Source organism: Bombus terrestris, chromosome 4 (assembly GCF_910591885.1).
Source record: "Bombus terrestris chromosome 4, iyBomTerr1.2, whole genome shotgun sequence".
NCBI lineage: Eukaryota > Metazoa > Arthropoda > Insecta > Hymenoptera > Apidae > Bombus > Bombus terrestris.
In genome coordinates this window covers 2,478,202-2,494,503 of record NC_063272.1, presented here as the reverse complement: position 1 = coordinate 2,494,503, position 16,302 = coordinate 2,478,202, and the positions used below count along the sequence as shown (strand labels likewise).

Sequence of the window (16,302 nt, the reverse complement as noted above, 5' to 3'; positions counted from 1 at the left end):
TTCTCGAAAATAAAGAATCCTGTATATTCGAATTTAAGTTGTCAAACGAAACCGATTTATACAAATCAAATGTATATCATCGAATATACAATTTGTTAAATAATACTCGTTTTAATCTGCTTATGAAAGATTATGATACACGAAGAACTTGTCGTTAGAATCAAATTATTTCTTTCGCTAAGCTTCGAATCTCAAAAATTTAACGTAGATATTTCCATTAGGTATTTTGGCATCGGAAGGAAAATTCCACGAACTTGAACCACTTTTTATTACTTTTCCGTCAAAACAATTCCCTGCTTCGTCTGATATTTATTAACGGATCATTCGTTTAAACTCGCGATTTGATCACATTGTGGCTGTTATAAATATTTTGAGGCTGTCGGCGATATTATGCTTCCCGTCGCACCTGTACAAGTTTCAAATGGAATCTTCAAATGGAATCACACAGTTCTTAATACATTAATCGATGCAGCTCAAAATTCTCTATAAAATGTTATTTATTAACCTTCTTGCATCGAAAAACCATTAGTTTAGTAAATATTTTAGGTATAAGAGACAAGGAAAGACACAAGACGCTACTTTCGTATTTGTCTTCGTGCTTGTCTTTCGTACGATAAATTTCACTAAATAAAAATTAAAATATCTGTTAAACTAATATTTCTTCGACGTAAGTGAATTAATAATTTTTGCACGCAGAATTTCAGTTCAGCTTTTATCCGAAACATTTTTCGATATATTTAAAAATATAAAAAATATTTCGTTTCAAACTCTCAAGTAACTCGCCTTGTATATATCGTGTTAGTATGTATATGCTAATATTACTTTAATTTTTATGCAAGGGAAAATAAGAAAGATAAGTTTGAAATAAAAAAGAAGAAATTTGCGATCGTTATCAAATTATTCGTTTTATTACGAATTTACGACGAGCAGAAATTATACGAAATATGTAACGATTCGATATTGTTTGGAAAACTCGTAAAACATAATCGATGTTTCAATATCTCGTACAGAAACTTCCAGTCGATTATGCAGTTTTCAAGGTAACAACTGTACTTCACTATCAAAAAGTTATCACAATTCAAGGAAACTTTGAATTACCAAAGTTCCATCAATTTACGAGAGATCGTCTACTTTCCTTAAAACTTTCCTCTTTCGTATAGGAAAATATTATTGGAAATTAAACATTTTCGATCTTTACCGCGATCCATGTATTATTACTATGCTGTTTTTATCAATTTATACGTATCTCCTAGCAGCTCCTCGTGCAGAATATATCCCTACGTGGTATTACGTTATCGAATTTACTTCACTTCAGGCTTCAACTGAATTACAGCGTAACGACATTAATTTTCGTTTCTTTCCTCCTTCAAAATTAAAGTCACATCGACGTATTTTAATGTAACTGTATTCCGTTAGAATTTGCACACCGATTAATTTCCTTCTTCTTATTCTAAAGTTATTAATACCGTTCAAGTGGATCTCACTTCAAACAAAACTTTACATCTTCTCTCTAGTGTTTAGTTTCCTTAGTCCTGCGAGAGATACAATCAGGCCTCGGCATAACGATCCTCTTTCCAGAGGCTTCTTTGGTTTCAATTATAGCACCGCGAAAATCATCGCCGACATACAGACAACATAGACAATAAAGCGGAAATGCCAACAAACCGAAAGGATCAGAAAACTTCGATAGACCTAACGGCCATCAATATATTAGGTTGTGTTTTTCTTTTGCAGACACGTCTTTTACAACGATGCATCTTCATACAACATGAAACCTATTTTGACAGAACAAAATGGATCATACGTAATTCGATAAAATAATATAAAACGAAAAATGTTGTGCATCCATTTTAAAAGTTCGAGCTATCGCGGGGAGACGCGGTCGTTAGAATACGCGTCAACGAGAGTCGTAAATTCCCGTTACGATTAGAATAATCGACACCACGAATAGTTCGATCCCCGTATTTCGGTTAGGATAATCGGGGTGGTTGATGCGGTATAACACTGAGAGTCACAGAATTATAATAATGTATATTTCCAACACTTAGTCTACACGATTGAAAAGATATCAACAATTAACAACCTTATCGCACGCAGATAATATAAATGTATACAATATAGAGCAAGGCTCTTACAATTGAGCTTAGTCTCTTGGTGGACGTAGCACGATATGATACTTAATAGAATAAGCGAATGTTTGGCTCAATGTGTAATGTTCGACGCGTCACAAGGAACTGATCGACTTTGGATGATTTCTTTGTCTCATCTTTAAGACGACCCCCACTATACTTAGGTCACGCCACCGTTCGCGCCTATGATCACGTATGTCTCTTCTTGCGTGGAAAACGTAACGGACCAAATTCGATGTTTCGAGAACTCGTTGCTCGGCGACAGCTATGGGCTCGTCGATACATTGTATATGATCCGGCGGTCAGATAAGACGATCTGACTGAGACATTGTAGGGCCGCGAGTGACGGTTAGAAAATACAGCCTGTGTTAAGCCTCGTGGCGTAACATCCATTATTTCCTTATAAAACGAAAGAAACTTTTCGAACGACCTAATATTTCGACATCACAGTCGTTGATCGTCAGTTAGCCACCGGAGAGTCAAGAGTGAAGAATCGCTAAAATCGAGAGTTGTCATATCGCACGACTGCTTTAAGATCAAGTTCGAGTTCAATGATCATCGTTTTCTGTTTAATTCTCTTTGAAGCGTGTATCATTTGTAGCATTATGTCAACTTCGCGATCCATTTGCTCAGCAAGTACTATCTTCAATAACTAAATCGTTTTCAATTAGTTAAACCTTTAGTGTCCTATTTTCCTATTCACTAAACGACATTTTTAAGTATATCAATATTATACCAATATGTAGAAGTTTATATTTCCAAAATACCTGTCTTTAAAAGTAAAATAATAGCAAACAAGGCAGTAAATAAAGTAAACGATCGTATTGCTCAACAGTCTTAACAAATAAAGCAACGATGCTAAAAGTAACAAAAATTGCTCCATAGCATATGTCCTCACAATTAAATTACGAATTAAAAAAGGAGAATAGGAGTAAAATTAAGAAATCGAATGTAAGCAAATGAAAGAATCATTCTGTATTATGTTTCCCTCGCTAGTAGCGGGATATTCAAACTTTTAATAATGATAGCGTCTCTTCAATCAAGAAATCACACATCCAAAAACTTTTACCTCGTAATAACGGTATTATTATACCATCGAATAAGTAAAAAATTAACACTCACCAAGAAAACGGTATAAGCAACGAAGATTTACAGCTTGGCCTTCGCGAGACAATAGTGGTGGTTGGCGCCAGACAAGTGGTCGAGAAGAGTATGCCCTACTGCACAGTCATAGGCATAGATCGTGCACCCTAATTGTCCCGTCTGTCGATGGATATTACCTGCAACGACCTCCGTGATACATTTCTTGCGCTACGCGAATAGGTGCACCTGTTTGCGTGCCACTTAAAATCGCGTACGCACGAAACAGCTCGAGAATTATCCACGAATTCTACGAATTCGCAGATACTAATCGCTTACCAAAGCAATTCACCTTGAATGTCTTGCTATCAAAGAAGCGATTCAGTACTGGCAGCATTAGTTAATCGGTAGATACTTCACTGTCCTTTCAGACCATAAACCGTTGGAATCAATGAGAATCAAAGCAAGAACCGATGAAACTTTTGGAGACCTGATGCACTACTTATCGCAGTACGACTTCAAAATCATCTACTCACCAGGAAAACACAACATAGAGGCAGTCGCACTATCCAGGAACCCCGTCTTAGAAAGTTTTGAGAACGAAGAAGAGGTTTTGAAAGTAGCGAATATTATAAAAAGCAAGATATAATCCGAGATCAGAAAGAAAACAGAGAAGATATTAAAAATACGAAAGACCTTATAAAAAAAATCAGAGATTTTTTTTAAAAATATTAAAGGACGCCAACGTATATTCGTCTCACAAGAGTTTGGCGAGCATATCATAAAGACGGTGCATGATTTCTTTGGCCATGTTGGAAGGAATCACATATTGAAAAAAATCCGATCCTTTTATTATTTCAAAAATATGGACCGAATTGTCGACAAATTCTGCAAACAATGCGAATATATAGGAATAAAAGCAGAACGAGAAGACCGATCGGGCTTATGTCGAGACTAGGACCAGCGAGGAAACCGTTTGAAATAATGTCATTCGATACGGTCCGAGGTTTTTCCAACAACAACTCACCAAAGAAGTATATGCATATACTCATAAATCACTTTTCAAGGGCTGTTTTTAAGTCCACATCGAAAACACAACGCGCGGAAGATATCATAAAACTTATAAACTCGACAGGAGAAACTGACTCCATAAAAATTATCCTTGCAGACCGATACCCAGCGATGACATCCAAGGAAATTCAAGAGTACGCGAGAGAGAAAAACATTAAATTAATTTTCACCTCGACAGACTGTCCATCCTCCAATGGACTAAACGAGAGGGTAAATCAAACATTAGTAAACAGAATCAGATGCAAGATCAATTCGAAAAAAAAAAAGAAACTGGACAAAGATCGCAGAAAAAAGCGTAGAAGAATACAATCAGTGTAACCAGACACAGTGTAACGGGATTTGCCCCAAATCACTTACTGTATGGGAAAATGATCGAAATCATCCCTAAGGGAATAACAGAGAAGAATTGGTTCACGAAGAGACAAGGTAGTGAAGGCGGTGAAGGAAACGTTGGGTAAAAAGTACCCTAATAGCGAGGTCAAACACAAAGTCGTATGGGACAACACTAGTGGAACCAAAGTGGACGCTCAGCTAAGTTGTATTTCTCGTTACGATATCGTTTCTTGTTTAAGAGCCATCGTAGGTGAAAGGAGGAATGCAAGAACGCACATAATACGCAAAAATCTATGGCAGATTCAAAGTACAGTACTCGTTGTGATATTCGGTAAAGATAATAAGTTCTCCTATGGAGATTTCATTTTTCAAATTATTCTCGTAAAAGTACGTATTTGCATAAATAAATAGCACACGGTCTCTGCGTAAATACCCAGGCCAGTTATAAATATTTCAGTTTGCCAACGATATCCCAACATGTAGGACACTCACATGTGTGCTACTTCGTGAGCGATGATAAAGGCGCTGGTCAAGCCTTCGTCTCGATTTAACGCGCACGATCTCGCGGGATAGCATACTCCTGACACAGGTGCGTAACCGGAAGGACCTCGTATATCTAATCGCGTCAACCATACAGCAACATCGTGATTTACGTCCTTCGAGGACAGCATCTTTCTGTTCCATTTGTTCACGTTCTCGAGAGATCGTCTGGCATCGCCACGGCGGACCTACGACAACGTTTAATATTTTCTTAATAAAAGCTAGCAAATATTACGAATATATTATATTTATTATTACATCATACATTATATACTATATATAAATATTCGTCAATGATAATAAATATATGTGCAAGTAATCGTGTTGTTGATTGTAATCAAATGTAACTTGTAACGCTATTAGTATTTTAATCTTCCTGAAAAATGTTGAAATGTTGATTCAACAGCAGAGAAGAATAGCAGAAAAAGAAAAGTAAAAGGAATCGCAAGTGTCGTATATCAATGATATTATCATAGGTCTATAACATTAAATTAAGATTCTTAAGAGATGAAAAAGGTTTAATAGTCGATTATACAGATATTTCGGATACACGATAAATGCGAGGTTTGTCAATGATCCGTGAAAATTGTTTGTTTGGAAATTTGTTTCCAAGGGATCGTTCACGGTTGTCCAATTTAACAAAATGGAACTCGTTGCATTTTATCGATCTAAAACGTCATGCGCAGATATTTTGACCTATATAATTTATATACCATACACTGTACAGATAAGTAGAAAATAAAATAATTGACACTCGCATATGCGTATCTCAGATAGTTACTACTTTAGTTAAATGATTTAATTTAATGGAAATCGCTTACCATAACGTCTCGTTTTTCCGCGTATAAAATCATTCGTACGATCACTAGAATCATGTTGGATTCGAGCGACGGGTCCATGTAAATTGCACTGACCTAGGATTAAAATACGTACGAAAATGTAACAGGCGTTAAAACAGTATTACAGCCTTACAAATAAATTATTATTCAAAACTGTCGTAAATACATCGTATCTTATATAATTTTCCTAAAAAATTAATTTTATTCGTTATATTTATCTTAGGAAATGTACGTTATTAATCTCAACAGCATTGGAAAACCAATTACCGAATGGCTGAAATTAATCGATTACAAAATTCCATTACGGATAAATTATTCGCTGAACTTTTTAAAAGATACGTGTAAGCTTTGAACAGTGTAAACAGAAAATACAGAGCTTCCATCCGAGTATACGATCGAGATGTTTGAAAGCAAGTAGCGTACCTTGAAAATACAGAGATACGCATAACTCTGCCCTATGTTTCCCGGTTGCTTGCGTACATGTGTAGGAGGAGGTATTCTATATCTAAGTATAATAACAGAATTTCGTTTGGTATTACTTACGATGTTTAAAGGAGCCAAGGTATATTGCTGTACTCGAATTCCATGAAAATCTACCACGGAGTAATCAGCAGCTATTCCAAGCTCTAACCATCGTGGCGGCGAATCCTTAGCAGTTGGTCTTTTCTCTAGAAATGACTTATCTTAGAAATCGACTTATCTTCCACGAAATTAGAAAGTCTACTCGACTCGACTTGATAGATTAAACGCATGATTATTAAAAGCATAAATTAATATCTACGAGCAAGTATTCGTGGAATAATTATTATGATATAAATAATTATTTCAAAAGTATAATTTCAAAAATATCAATTCGGTATCACCGTGAATTTCATCCTGCAAATTTCTTTAAAATTCTTGACAAATTTTGGTAAACGTATTCCTCCAGCAAATTTGTCTATTTTTCTATTTTTTTACATTAAATTAGGTAAGATAGATAAAGATTCGTGCAATGGACAATATACATATGTGTAATAGACAGGGAATAATAAAATAAATTAAAAACAGCGAAATATAGATGAACGTGTAGAAGATCAAGCGAGAGTGGAACGCAATAGGGAGAATAATTGTAAACCGAGTTCCTTTTAAGGCTGAAGATAAGCTATTCTTATATTACATGCTGTTATTATTACTTTTGTACACGATAGATTGGAATATCAGTACAATTTCTTTCTTTCAGTAATATTCGATGATTCGTTAATTTATTAACCGCTATATTGTACGTGGTAAGTAGAAAAGCAACGATTGTACAAGAATGGCATTTGGAAAAATATTTGACTTACTTGATAATCTGTTCCTTTGCCATTTAGGACCAGAGAAGTATCCAATTTCCTCGGGATTTGTTATTTTATATAGGTTGGGGTTGATAATCAATCTCGGATCCACTCGGATTGGTTATCACACCTTTTATTTTCTCTCTTATACAAAACACCAAATCACACAGCAAACGTCTAAACTCTCCCAATGCGTCTTAGCAATTGAGGCGTGGTCGACTCCTATGACAAAAGAGCGTAGTTAGGAGTCGTACCAACATAACCCTAGTAACCTTTTAGTAACTAGCGGTCATACCAACTGAGCATTTCTCAACAGTATTTACGTCGATCGATAATTCTTCCACTATTGTATCGTTGTATTCTGTGGAGACATCGTCTTTTTCATCGTACAGAATCAATTTCTCAGCTTCTGGGTATTCCACGTCGAAGACGTCACCGGAAAGATTATAAAATCCCTGAACATCGTGGCTTAAGGAATCGCGTTTGCTTCGTTTCGACTTTCTCTTACTTTCTTCAACTTCAAATTTATTCGATTTCCCTGTAACCGAATTATCAACGTTTTACCACGTTTGCCTGTCTTATCTTCGCTATTCTCGTTACGGATAAAATGAAAAAATAGTTGCAAAATTTCTGAAATTGTAAATACGACCAGACTGGAACGTATCGACGACATATACGGTGTCACAAAATTGTGACAAGTCAATATTCCAGTTGTTAGTTTGTTGAATTTACGCCGCCGCTGATTAAACGTATCACGCTTTAATAGAAAATTCAATTTCCCAGCGGGGAAAATGGAATTTTGCGCTAATTAAAGTATTGCGCTTTTGTACAAAATTCCATTGTTTTCTGTTGCCCGCGAAAATGCAATTTTACGACGGACATTTCAGACAAATTTCCATCAGACGGCTTTCCATCCGTAAAAAAGAATGCTATCTACAAAAGTGTCAATGGAAATTGATCAAAGTAACGTCAAGCAAACCCGTTTAAACAGCGAGGTAAATAGACCAATTGCTTTTAACAAAACCTGTATCGTTGCTCTTAACCGTTTCACTTTTAAATATCAATCGGCGCTGTTCCTCATTAAAATTTCGATTTAAATCGAACGAGAAATACAGCGTAACACTTGGAATTTTCTATCGTTTCTCAACCATACTTCGAACATTTACGTCGCATTCTTCCATTCATAGGATCGCGATGTTTGATTCTTCGATTTCGATACAAAAACGTTTCACAGCTTTCGACGCGGGCAATTTAATTAAGAGAACAAATAATTTGTTTATAAACTGCCAATTACGTGCCTTGAATTTCCGATATATGCAATAAATTTCATTGCTACTTGACCTAAGTGGGTCATAAAGTTGCAACCGTGTAAACCGTGCCACGTAATTTTATTCCATTCAATTTTCCACGTTTCCAACAATTTATCAAATTAGAATTTACCTGCGCATCGTACGAAATTTTTCATAAAAATTGATTAATAATAGTAGATATATAGCTCCTCGTATTCGTAAAACAGATTTTTAATCTGTAAACAACGAGTCGTGGTGATTACGATACGATCGATTTTCAACTTAGCAAAATTTGTTTCCATTTAACATTCACATCCAGATTGTATTTCCTTTGTAATAAATTAATTATATAATTAAATAAATGTATTATTCGAACCGATATTCAGATACAGTTCGAGTATACTTGATAAATTTTCAGACTCGATTCTCCAAGTCGAAAATGAGAACGTTTTATCCTATACTTTTTCTTCATTTTTCCACAAGGATTCGCGTTGTTCTCGCTTTCAGACGTTGTTCCATTGCATCCTGTATATACGGGGTGTGCCAAATTTAAACCGTCAAATTGTAAGGAGATGATTTACAGACAAGAAGAAGAAGAAGAAGAAGGAAGAACTTTATATAATGTTCGTCAACGGACGTTTCTTTACAGAATTACAAACGAGTATCGTTCGTACGAAACAGGTAACGACGCGTTTTCCATCGCAGCGTGCAAAAGTACGCTGTATTATCGTGTCAGCGCAGTTGCATGCTTTTTATCATGCGACAACAAGCCCGTGTCGTTAATAGCTACAATAATGATACAATGAAAAATTATTATCTGGTATGTTTGATTGGTCGTTGGAGAACGTTGTCCGTGTGCTCAGATAGAAGCCTGACATCGATCAACGATGGGAGTAATACGATCTCGTACACACAGTTGCTAACAATTCGATCGAGTTGCAAAAACCGCGTGTTTTTACTCGTTGCGCTAGTTGTTCACGCGAACTCGCATCTCCAGAATAAACCTTCCGTTTTACAGTTGCGAAACCATAAATACAGAAAAGAAAACGCAGTTCTTGAAACTCTGACGAAACGCTGATAATACGGTCAATTGTCGCGTGCCGTGGAATGGAAAATTCGTCGTTACTTGTTTCATACGTACGATACTTGTTTGTAACTGTGGAAAAACGCGTTTATTGCCCAGCTTCGTACGACATGTTTTTCGGTAAATATTTACAAAGCGGACAATCTCGCCATATTCAACGGCTTTGAAATATGTTTGCCAAGGCTAATATTCCGAACAACTTTTTCCTGTAATACTCTTTACCGTCGCTCTGCTTTCCGCGATATTCGCAGCAATTTCTGTCTCGACGACAGCGATGATTTCGTAGTTTCGCTTTTCTCGATATCACTGCTAAAGCTTTTCCTACCTCGAATAACCACGCAAAGCTTCGTATGAATCGTATCTATCCTGTTACTTGATACGCGAATTTAATTCGCGGTAGCCTCAGTGATGTTTCTTCCCTGTGCGAGTTGAAAATGATTATCAGAAATGCATATATATGTAGTATCGTGGACAAAAGGCCTAAGATATCTGCCGAATCGTAAACAATGTCGCGAGAACCGCGGCATCGTCGGGTACATCAAGGTGTCGTCGATCCTTTTTAAGTGGATAGTTTCGTGGAAAGGGCCCGCGTGACCCTGGCCACGGGCGTTTCGGAACACGTGTCTCGAACGGCGGGAAAAGACAAAGAAACGTTAAAGTCAGTATTAGTTGAGAAGCCGGAGAGGACGGATGCAAAAGGTGTGCAGAGTGTGAATTGAGAAGCGAGAGCGTGGGAGTGTAGAAGCCGAAGAGTGTGAATCGGGAAGTCGAAAGCCGCGTCTGAAAATAAGACGTACGACAGCATTGTAATTATTTCCTTGCTTCGAATATTATTAATTAAATCAAAACATCATTACTTGTCCTTTCCTCTAAGACCCATTAAGATACTACATATATATATAAATGTACGGACATCAACGTCCGAGACGTTCGTCCATGCCAAACGGTAACGCGTACAGGAAACATTTGTTCAAAATGACTTTGACTTTAGCTAAATTTTCAAATTGGAACTAGCTAATGGTCGTTCGCTTTGTAAATGATTATTTCTTTTTCTTCTTTTTGCCTGCAGATTAAGCCCTCCCTGTTTGACGGTTTAAATTTATTAAATTAAATTTATTAAACCGAATATATATATATATATTCGTTTGTACTACGATTACTCTCATACTCTATGTATGGTATTATCATATCGACGCTATCAGTTCTTACAGTATCACGATCAGAGTCAATTTTAGAATAGAAGGAGCAATTAACGGCGGATCGCAAAGTAAGAAGCTTATAACATAATTGGCAAGGAAGTCGGTAAATCGATCAACCAATCACCTACATCCAACCGTCTAACGAAAGATGAAAAGCCATCGCGATAACGATCCTTCTCACCTGCAGGATTTTCCGGATTCACAGACACGAAGCTCGAATTATTCCTGATCGACCACCACTTTTCGTTTTTCGGCTGAAACATCACATGCTGGCCATTCGTCAGCGGCTGAACGAAGAACGATCTCTGCCCGATCAACATCAAGGCGTACACTTCTTCTTCGCATATCGTCACGACGACGAAGGAACTCGCGTCTCCTTCCAAGCTGCCTTGTCGAAGATCGCAGTTCGCCTTGGCGTTACGTCGCTCGGACTTGGTTTTACCCTGGCGCACCCAATTCACGGTGAAATTCGACGACAGTATCAATCGATCGTTGGCCATGGTCCTTAAGGTCCAGTTGCTGATCTCGAGGAACACCGGCTCTTGGTGGAGATACTCGCGCCAAGTTTCTCGGTCTTCGTGGGTCGATCTTCTGTTCCGCGCGCTCTCATTCGGGATCACTCGAGGGTAAACGATCTCGTACTCCTGCAAGCTTTGCAGAAAGTCGCTCATTCGCGACTTAGTAGCGATCGTGCCGAGCAGCCACGTGGCGAGGAGAAAACTGGGAAGTTTCGATCGCGTCATGTCTCGCGCGCTTTGATCGAAATTTCAATAGGATTTTCTGGCTACCCAAAACTCGCCAGGCATGCTCGTTCACTCGCAGACGTAGTCATTGCGATGAAAGCAGCTAGTTCGCAGACCCGATATTCTCATTTCATTTCGCCGGTTCGTAACGCGTTCGAAACTCCGCGTCATATAGACGCGGATGCGACGATACTCTCGCGATCTAACATTTTCAATGTCTCGCGCTTTATCACGTAGCTCGCGCGGAAGTAATACGAAGGTGAATCGTTGGTTTTAATACACAGGGTGTTGTTTAATCGATCGTATAATGGAGAAGGGAGCGATTCTACGGTACACCAGAAATGAAATGAAATCATAGAATGCAGTGGTTTTGTAGGTAGTGCTTTATCGAAAAGATTAACCGTGAATATTTGCTCGACCTATTTATACCAAATTGATACAGAATCTTAAAATACAGACGAATCTTTCTCAATTTTCTTCGATCATCGTCTCTAGGCGTACGAAACTGCCTCGTTGAATTCGAACGTTTCTCGATTTCCTTCGACGTCTTTCAATTTCTTCTTTTTTCAATCGCCGTTCGCCTTCTCAAAGCTGTCTTCGAACAGAATTCTTAGAACGACTTCCAATTCCTTTCGATTCGTCCAATCGTTTAGCTTTACGAAACTGTTTCGCTAAACTCCTTTTTCCACTGTACTTGCGTATCGTAACAAACTCGTCGGCGGTAACTCGCGTCGATTAACGATTCACCACCAGTAAAGTAACCGGGAATGCAGCAAACTAGTAGTCGGTAGAACGAAGCGGAACGTAAGTGGAGCGAGCGATAAGAGCGATCGCGACAATCGCACGCCTCGCCGTCCCATTCCCACGCGAACGAATCATCAAATTCGAGCCAAAGATTCTCACTAACTCGAAGATTCGCGCCAGTATTTTCCACGCGCGCGTCACAGAAATTCGAACGACTTTCGCGAAAAGGACGGAAGGATAAGACGATCGATCGGATCTCGGGTCGATCGCGATACCCCCGGACAGAAGGTTTCGAGGAAAAAGTGGAGTAGACGCGACGAAGGAGCGTCGTGCAGCAACTGGTGGCCAATTTATTCACCACGTGCCGTAGGAATTTAATTTTCTTTCGCGCAACAACGATCCACCATCGGGGAAAGTAGAATATAATTAATTTCGATCTCGTGTCGATCGCGACGTTCCGGATGGAACGTTTCGCCGAAGAGGTGGAATAAACGCGACGAAGGAGCGTCGTGCAGCAACCGGTGGCCAATTTTTCCACCACGTGGCACCACGTGGAAATTTAAACGTTTCCCATGAAAATGATGCACCATCGGTGAAAGTAAAATACGATAATTAATCGGTCGTCGAGTCGAACGTGATATTCCGGATAAAATTTTTCGATGAAAAAAGGGGAGTAAACGCGACGAACGAGCTTCGTGCTACGACTGGCAGCCACATGGACGGATGAACGCGGCTGGAAACGCACGCGAGTGCAGCGGCGAATTGTGCGTAAGAGTAAGCGCGAACGCGAGACTGGAAAAAGCACCAGCGCTTACCGCCCACTGAAGTTCTAATAATGGCAGCTTTATGTGCAATCACCGAGAAACGAGGATGCTGGCGAACGCATTGTTCGACCCCGACCGAGACGATTTAACAAGGGCCGAGGATTTCATCTTGAACGTTGCTCTTGTCACGACCGGCATACTTCAAATCCGATGGACCGATGATGGAGATAGAGATGTGGCGACCTTGGCGACAATGTATATCGCCGAAGTGCCTAATGAGTCATCTGTATCCTAACGGTCCTTCCACCGAATGTCCTAGAAGAGTGACAACGGTCACGTACGCCTACAGGGTAGTGGGGATATTGAGGGATGACAAACAAAGAAGAAACAGATGTTACCGAAAGTCAAATTGTAAGAGCTTCAGTCTTGGAAAGTCACGGCTGGAGCTCAGAACAAAATCGCAGTCAGTGTAAATTCAGAATACAAGAAATAAATTCTCTTGTTTTTTTTTGTTACCTTAATTTTTTCTTTTCGTTCGAGCCCCCTGTTTTTTATTTTACGTGACACTCTCGACCCCACCAGAATTCTTCGCTTTCCCTTGAACCGCGAACTCGAGAATATCGTATTCAGTAAGGCGACGAATCTAATGAACGGGAATTAAATCTGTTCCGACAGCTTCCTTTGCCTGGATGAAAGAATAAGTACGAGAGATAAATTATGTCAGATAATGCACAGTGAGTGATTGGCAGAAAAGTCATATCTACTTACGTGTATGAATTCTAAGTAAAATTTATATTAAACATTTCTTTTTTTGCCTATTACACACTTTTTTTTCTATTCTACGATATCTGTCACACGTTTACTCGTCTCGTCGATTAGAATTCAGTTTTATAAAATTACAGCATTTCTTCTTCAAATTTTCTTCAGGGCTTTCGATATTTGCGATGCTGAGTGCGTGGTGGCTGTGCAGCTACAGCTAACAATATCCTCTATATCAGTATCTTTTATAATCTTATACAGTGGCTGTGAAAAGGTATTTATATGCGTTAGGTTGTTCCAAAAGTTTCTTTAGTTTTATAAGGAAATATAATGTTATTATTAATGAATTCTGTACGAATAAAATAAAGTGGATTCTATTACTACAAAATAGATCATACATAATTCAATACAATAATATGATACAAAAAATGTACATTTATTATTTCCTCACAAAACGAAAGAAACTTTTATGCCAACCTAATGCTAATACTTACGTATCTCTATCTTTTTCAATTTTTTTTCATCAGCCGTTACATTTCACTTTCAACTAGTGTCAATAGTTCGTAGTCATACGATAGTACTATCAAGTGACGCGAAATTTATCTGTCCATCTGCATAGTGGATGGTTTTCGACCAGTGACTTTAAGCGATTTTCCACTTTCTTCGTATTTTTGCTTAGATTCCGCTTCGCTTAAAGAGATTCACATGTATCGATATGAAAATTATTGGAAGATATTCTAACAACTTGCAAGAGTATTCAAGAATTTTTGAGCACACTTTTTAAAGCACGAGAACGTAAACAGATATTGCATGATCCTAAACGATCCAGCGTGTAAATGTCGGTAAGGCTTTTGCAGACAGAGGACAATTAATATGTTTCAATTAATATAATTGATTAGCACGCTGGGATAAACAGAATAGTAGAAATAATACAGAAATACTTTTTGTAGCCACTGTAAGTAGCTGTTGGGTACAGTATTGTTCAAAAGTAGACAGACGCTCGATTACTTTTGGCAAAATGTACTTTACTCGCAAGATTATGCGTAAATGGACTGCAAAATTTCATAACAGTTAAACGTAAAACGGACAATAGCCTACGTTTTGTAAAATGGTTTATCGAAATTAGGAGATAAAGAATTTCAGATAAGTAAGAGTGTAAAAAAGAAGAGAAAGATGGTTTTAATATTAATTTGAAAAATATTAAAAGGGACATTTCTGATTTTCTTATCCGTTGATAAATTGTTGTTTGAATAATTGCTTCTTGGAATAAAAAATATTTCTTTCCATTTTATTTGCGTTTTACACGACGAGATGAATGGCAACGAACGAGATGCAAAATGAGAGATGCTTAGCATCGAGGCATTACGCGTGGGCGATAGATTAGTACTGACTCTTCAGAAAGAAATTACATTACGCTTAACGACGATCGTTATTCTTTCCTGGAATGGTTTTATTTCCTCTTAACAAGGCGATGTCGTCTCACGTTTTCTACGAAAAACAAAAAATTCCATTCTTTGCCTTAGTTTTCATTATATGCTATCGCACGATAAATCATATCCCTTTGTTCACGGATGTGGAAATTTAATTAACACCGATTCCTAGAAACGAATATGCGTTTTCCATTGGAACAAAACCCTATATCCCGTTAGAACCTTCCAGGAATTCAAGAACTTTGTAATTTTCCGTTTGACGATGTCGGATCTACATTCAACCTAAGCTCTCTCGATTTCTACGAAAATGATAGCACGCAGATTTCCAGGATGCTGTTGAAAGAACAGAATGCACGAGTATAAACTGAATGCTTTCATTTAGGCAGTGTTATTACGTTAATTGGTTACAGCTGTAAACGCGCTGGTATAAACTATATAGTTTAAGCGATTTAGTAGATACCTGATCTCGCGTTTCCCTGTTTCCAGCGAAATTTTAGTATTATAAACGGAATGCGGATGTTTGTGCGTTTGAGAGAAATGTGGGTGTGTATAAACGTCCAGGTTGTACACTCTTGTTCACGAGTATCGAAAAATATGCCGATCGTTAAAATTGTTCGCTTCCTGCAAAATAATCAAAATAATTGGAAACCAATCGGAGGATACTTAAAAATTAAAGTAAAATAAAAAGAAAATTAAGGTATAATTAATAAAAGAATATTGTACAGAGATCGTACGAAGGAATTTAAATAAAAGTTGTGTACAATTTTCTAATGTTATGTGTCCACGAGAAAATTCCCATTCTATTGGGTTTTCCCAAAAATTTCTTTCCTTTTATAAGGAAGTGACAGATGCACATCATTTTTTGTTTTACATTATGATCCATTTTGTTCTATTAGTAGAAAACGGATCATACAAAATTCAATAAAATAATATAAAAGAAAAAATGTTGTGCATCTATTATTTTCTTATAAAACAGACAGAGACT

General features: G+C 37.8%; 1 protein-coding gene across 1 annotated transcript; it reads right to left on the bottom strand.

The window, feature by feature from the left end:
* Positions 1-4,890: 4,890 nt before the first annotated feature.
* LOC125385029 (A disintegrin and metalloproteinase with thrombospondin motifs 12-like) lies at positions 4,891-11,702 on the bottom strand. The gene is made up of 6 exons (XM_048405518.1): positions 11,059-11,702; positions 7,620-7,822; positions 7,315-7,363; positions 6,536-6,660; positions 5,975-6,067; positions 4,891-5,341 (listed from the first exon to the last, which is right to left on the bottom strand). Exons 1-6 carry the CDS (start codon positions 11,618-11,620, stop codon positions 5,102-5,104), a joined length of 1,272 nt encoding a protein of 423 aa, XP_048261475.1. The 5' UTR covers positions 11,621-11,702; the 3' UTR covers positions 4,891-5,101.
* Between the last annotated feature and the right edge of the window lie 4,600 nt (positions 11,703-16,302).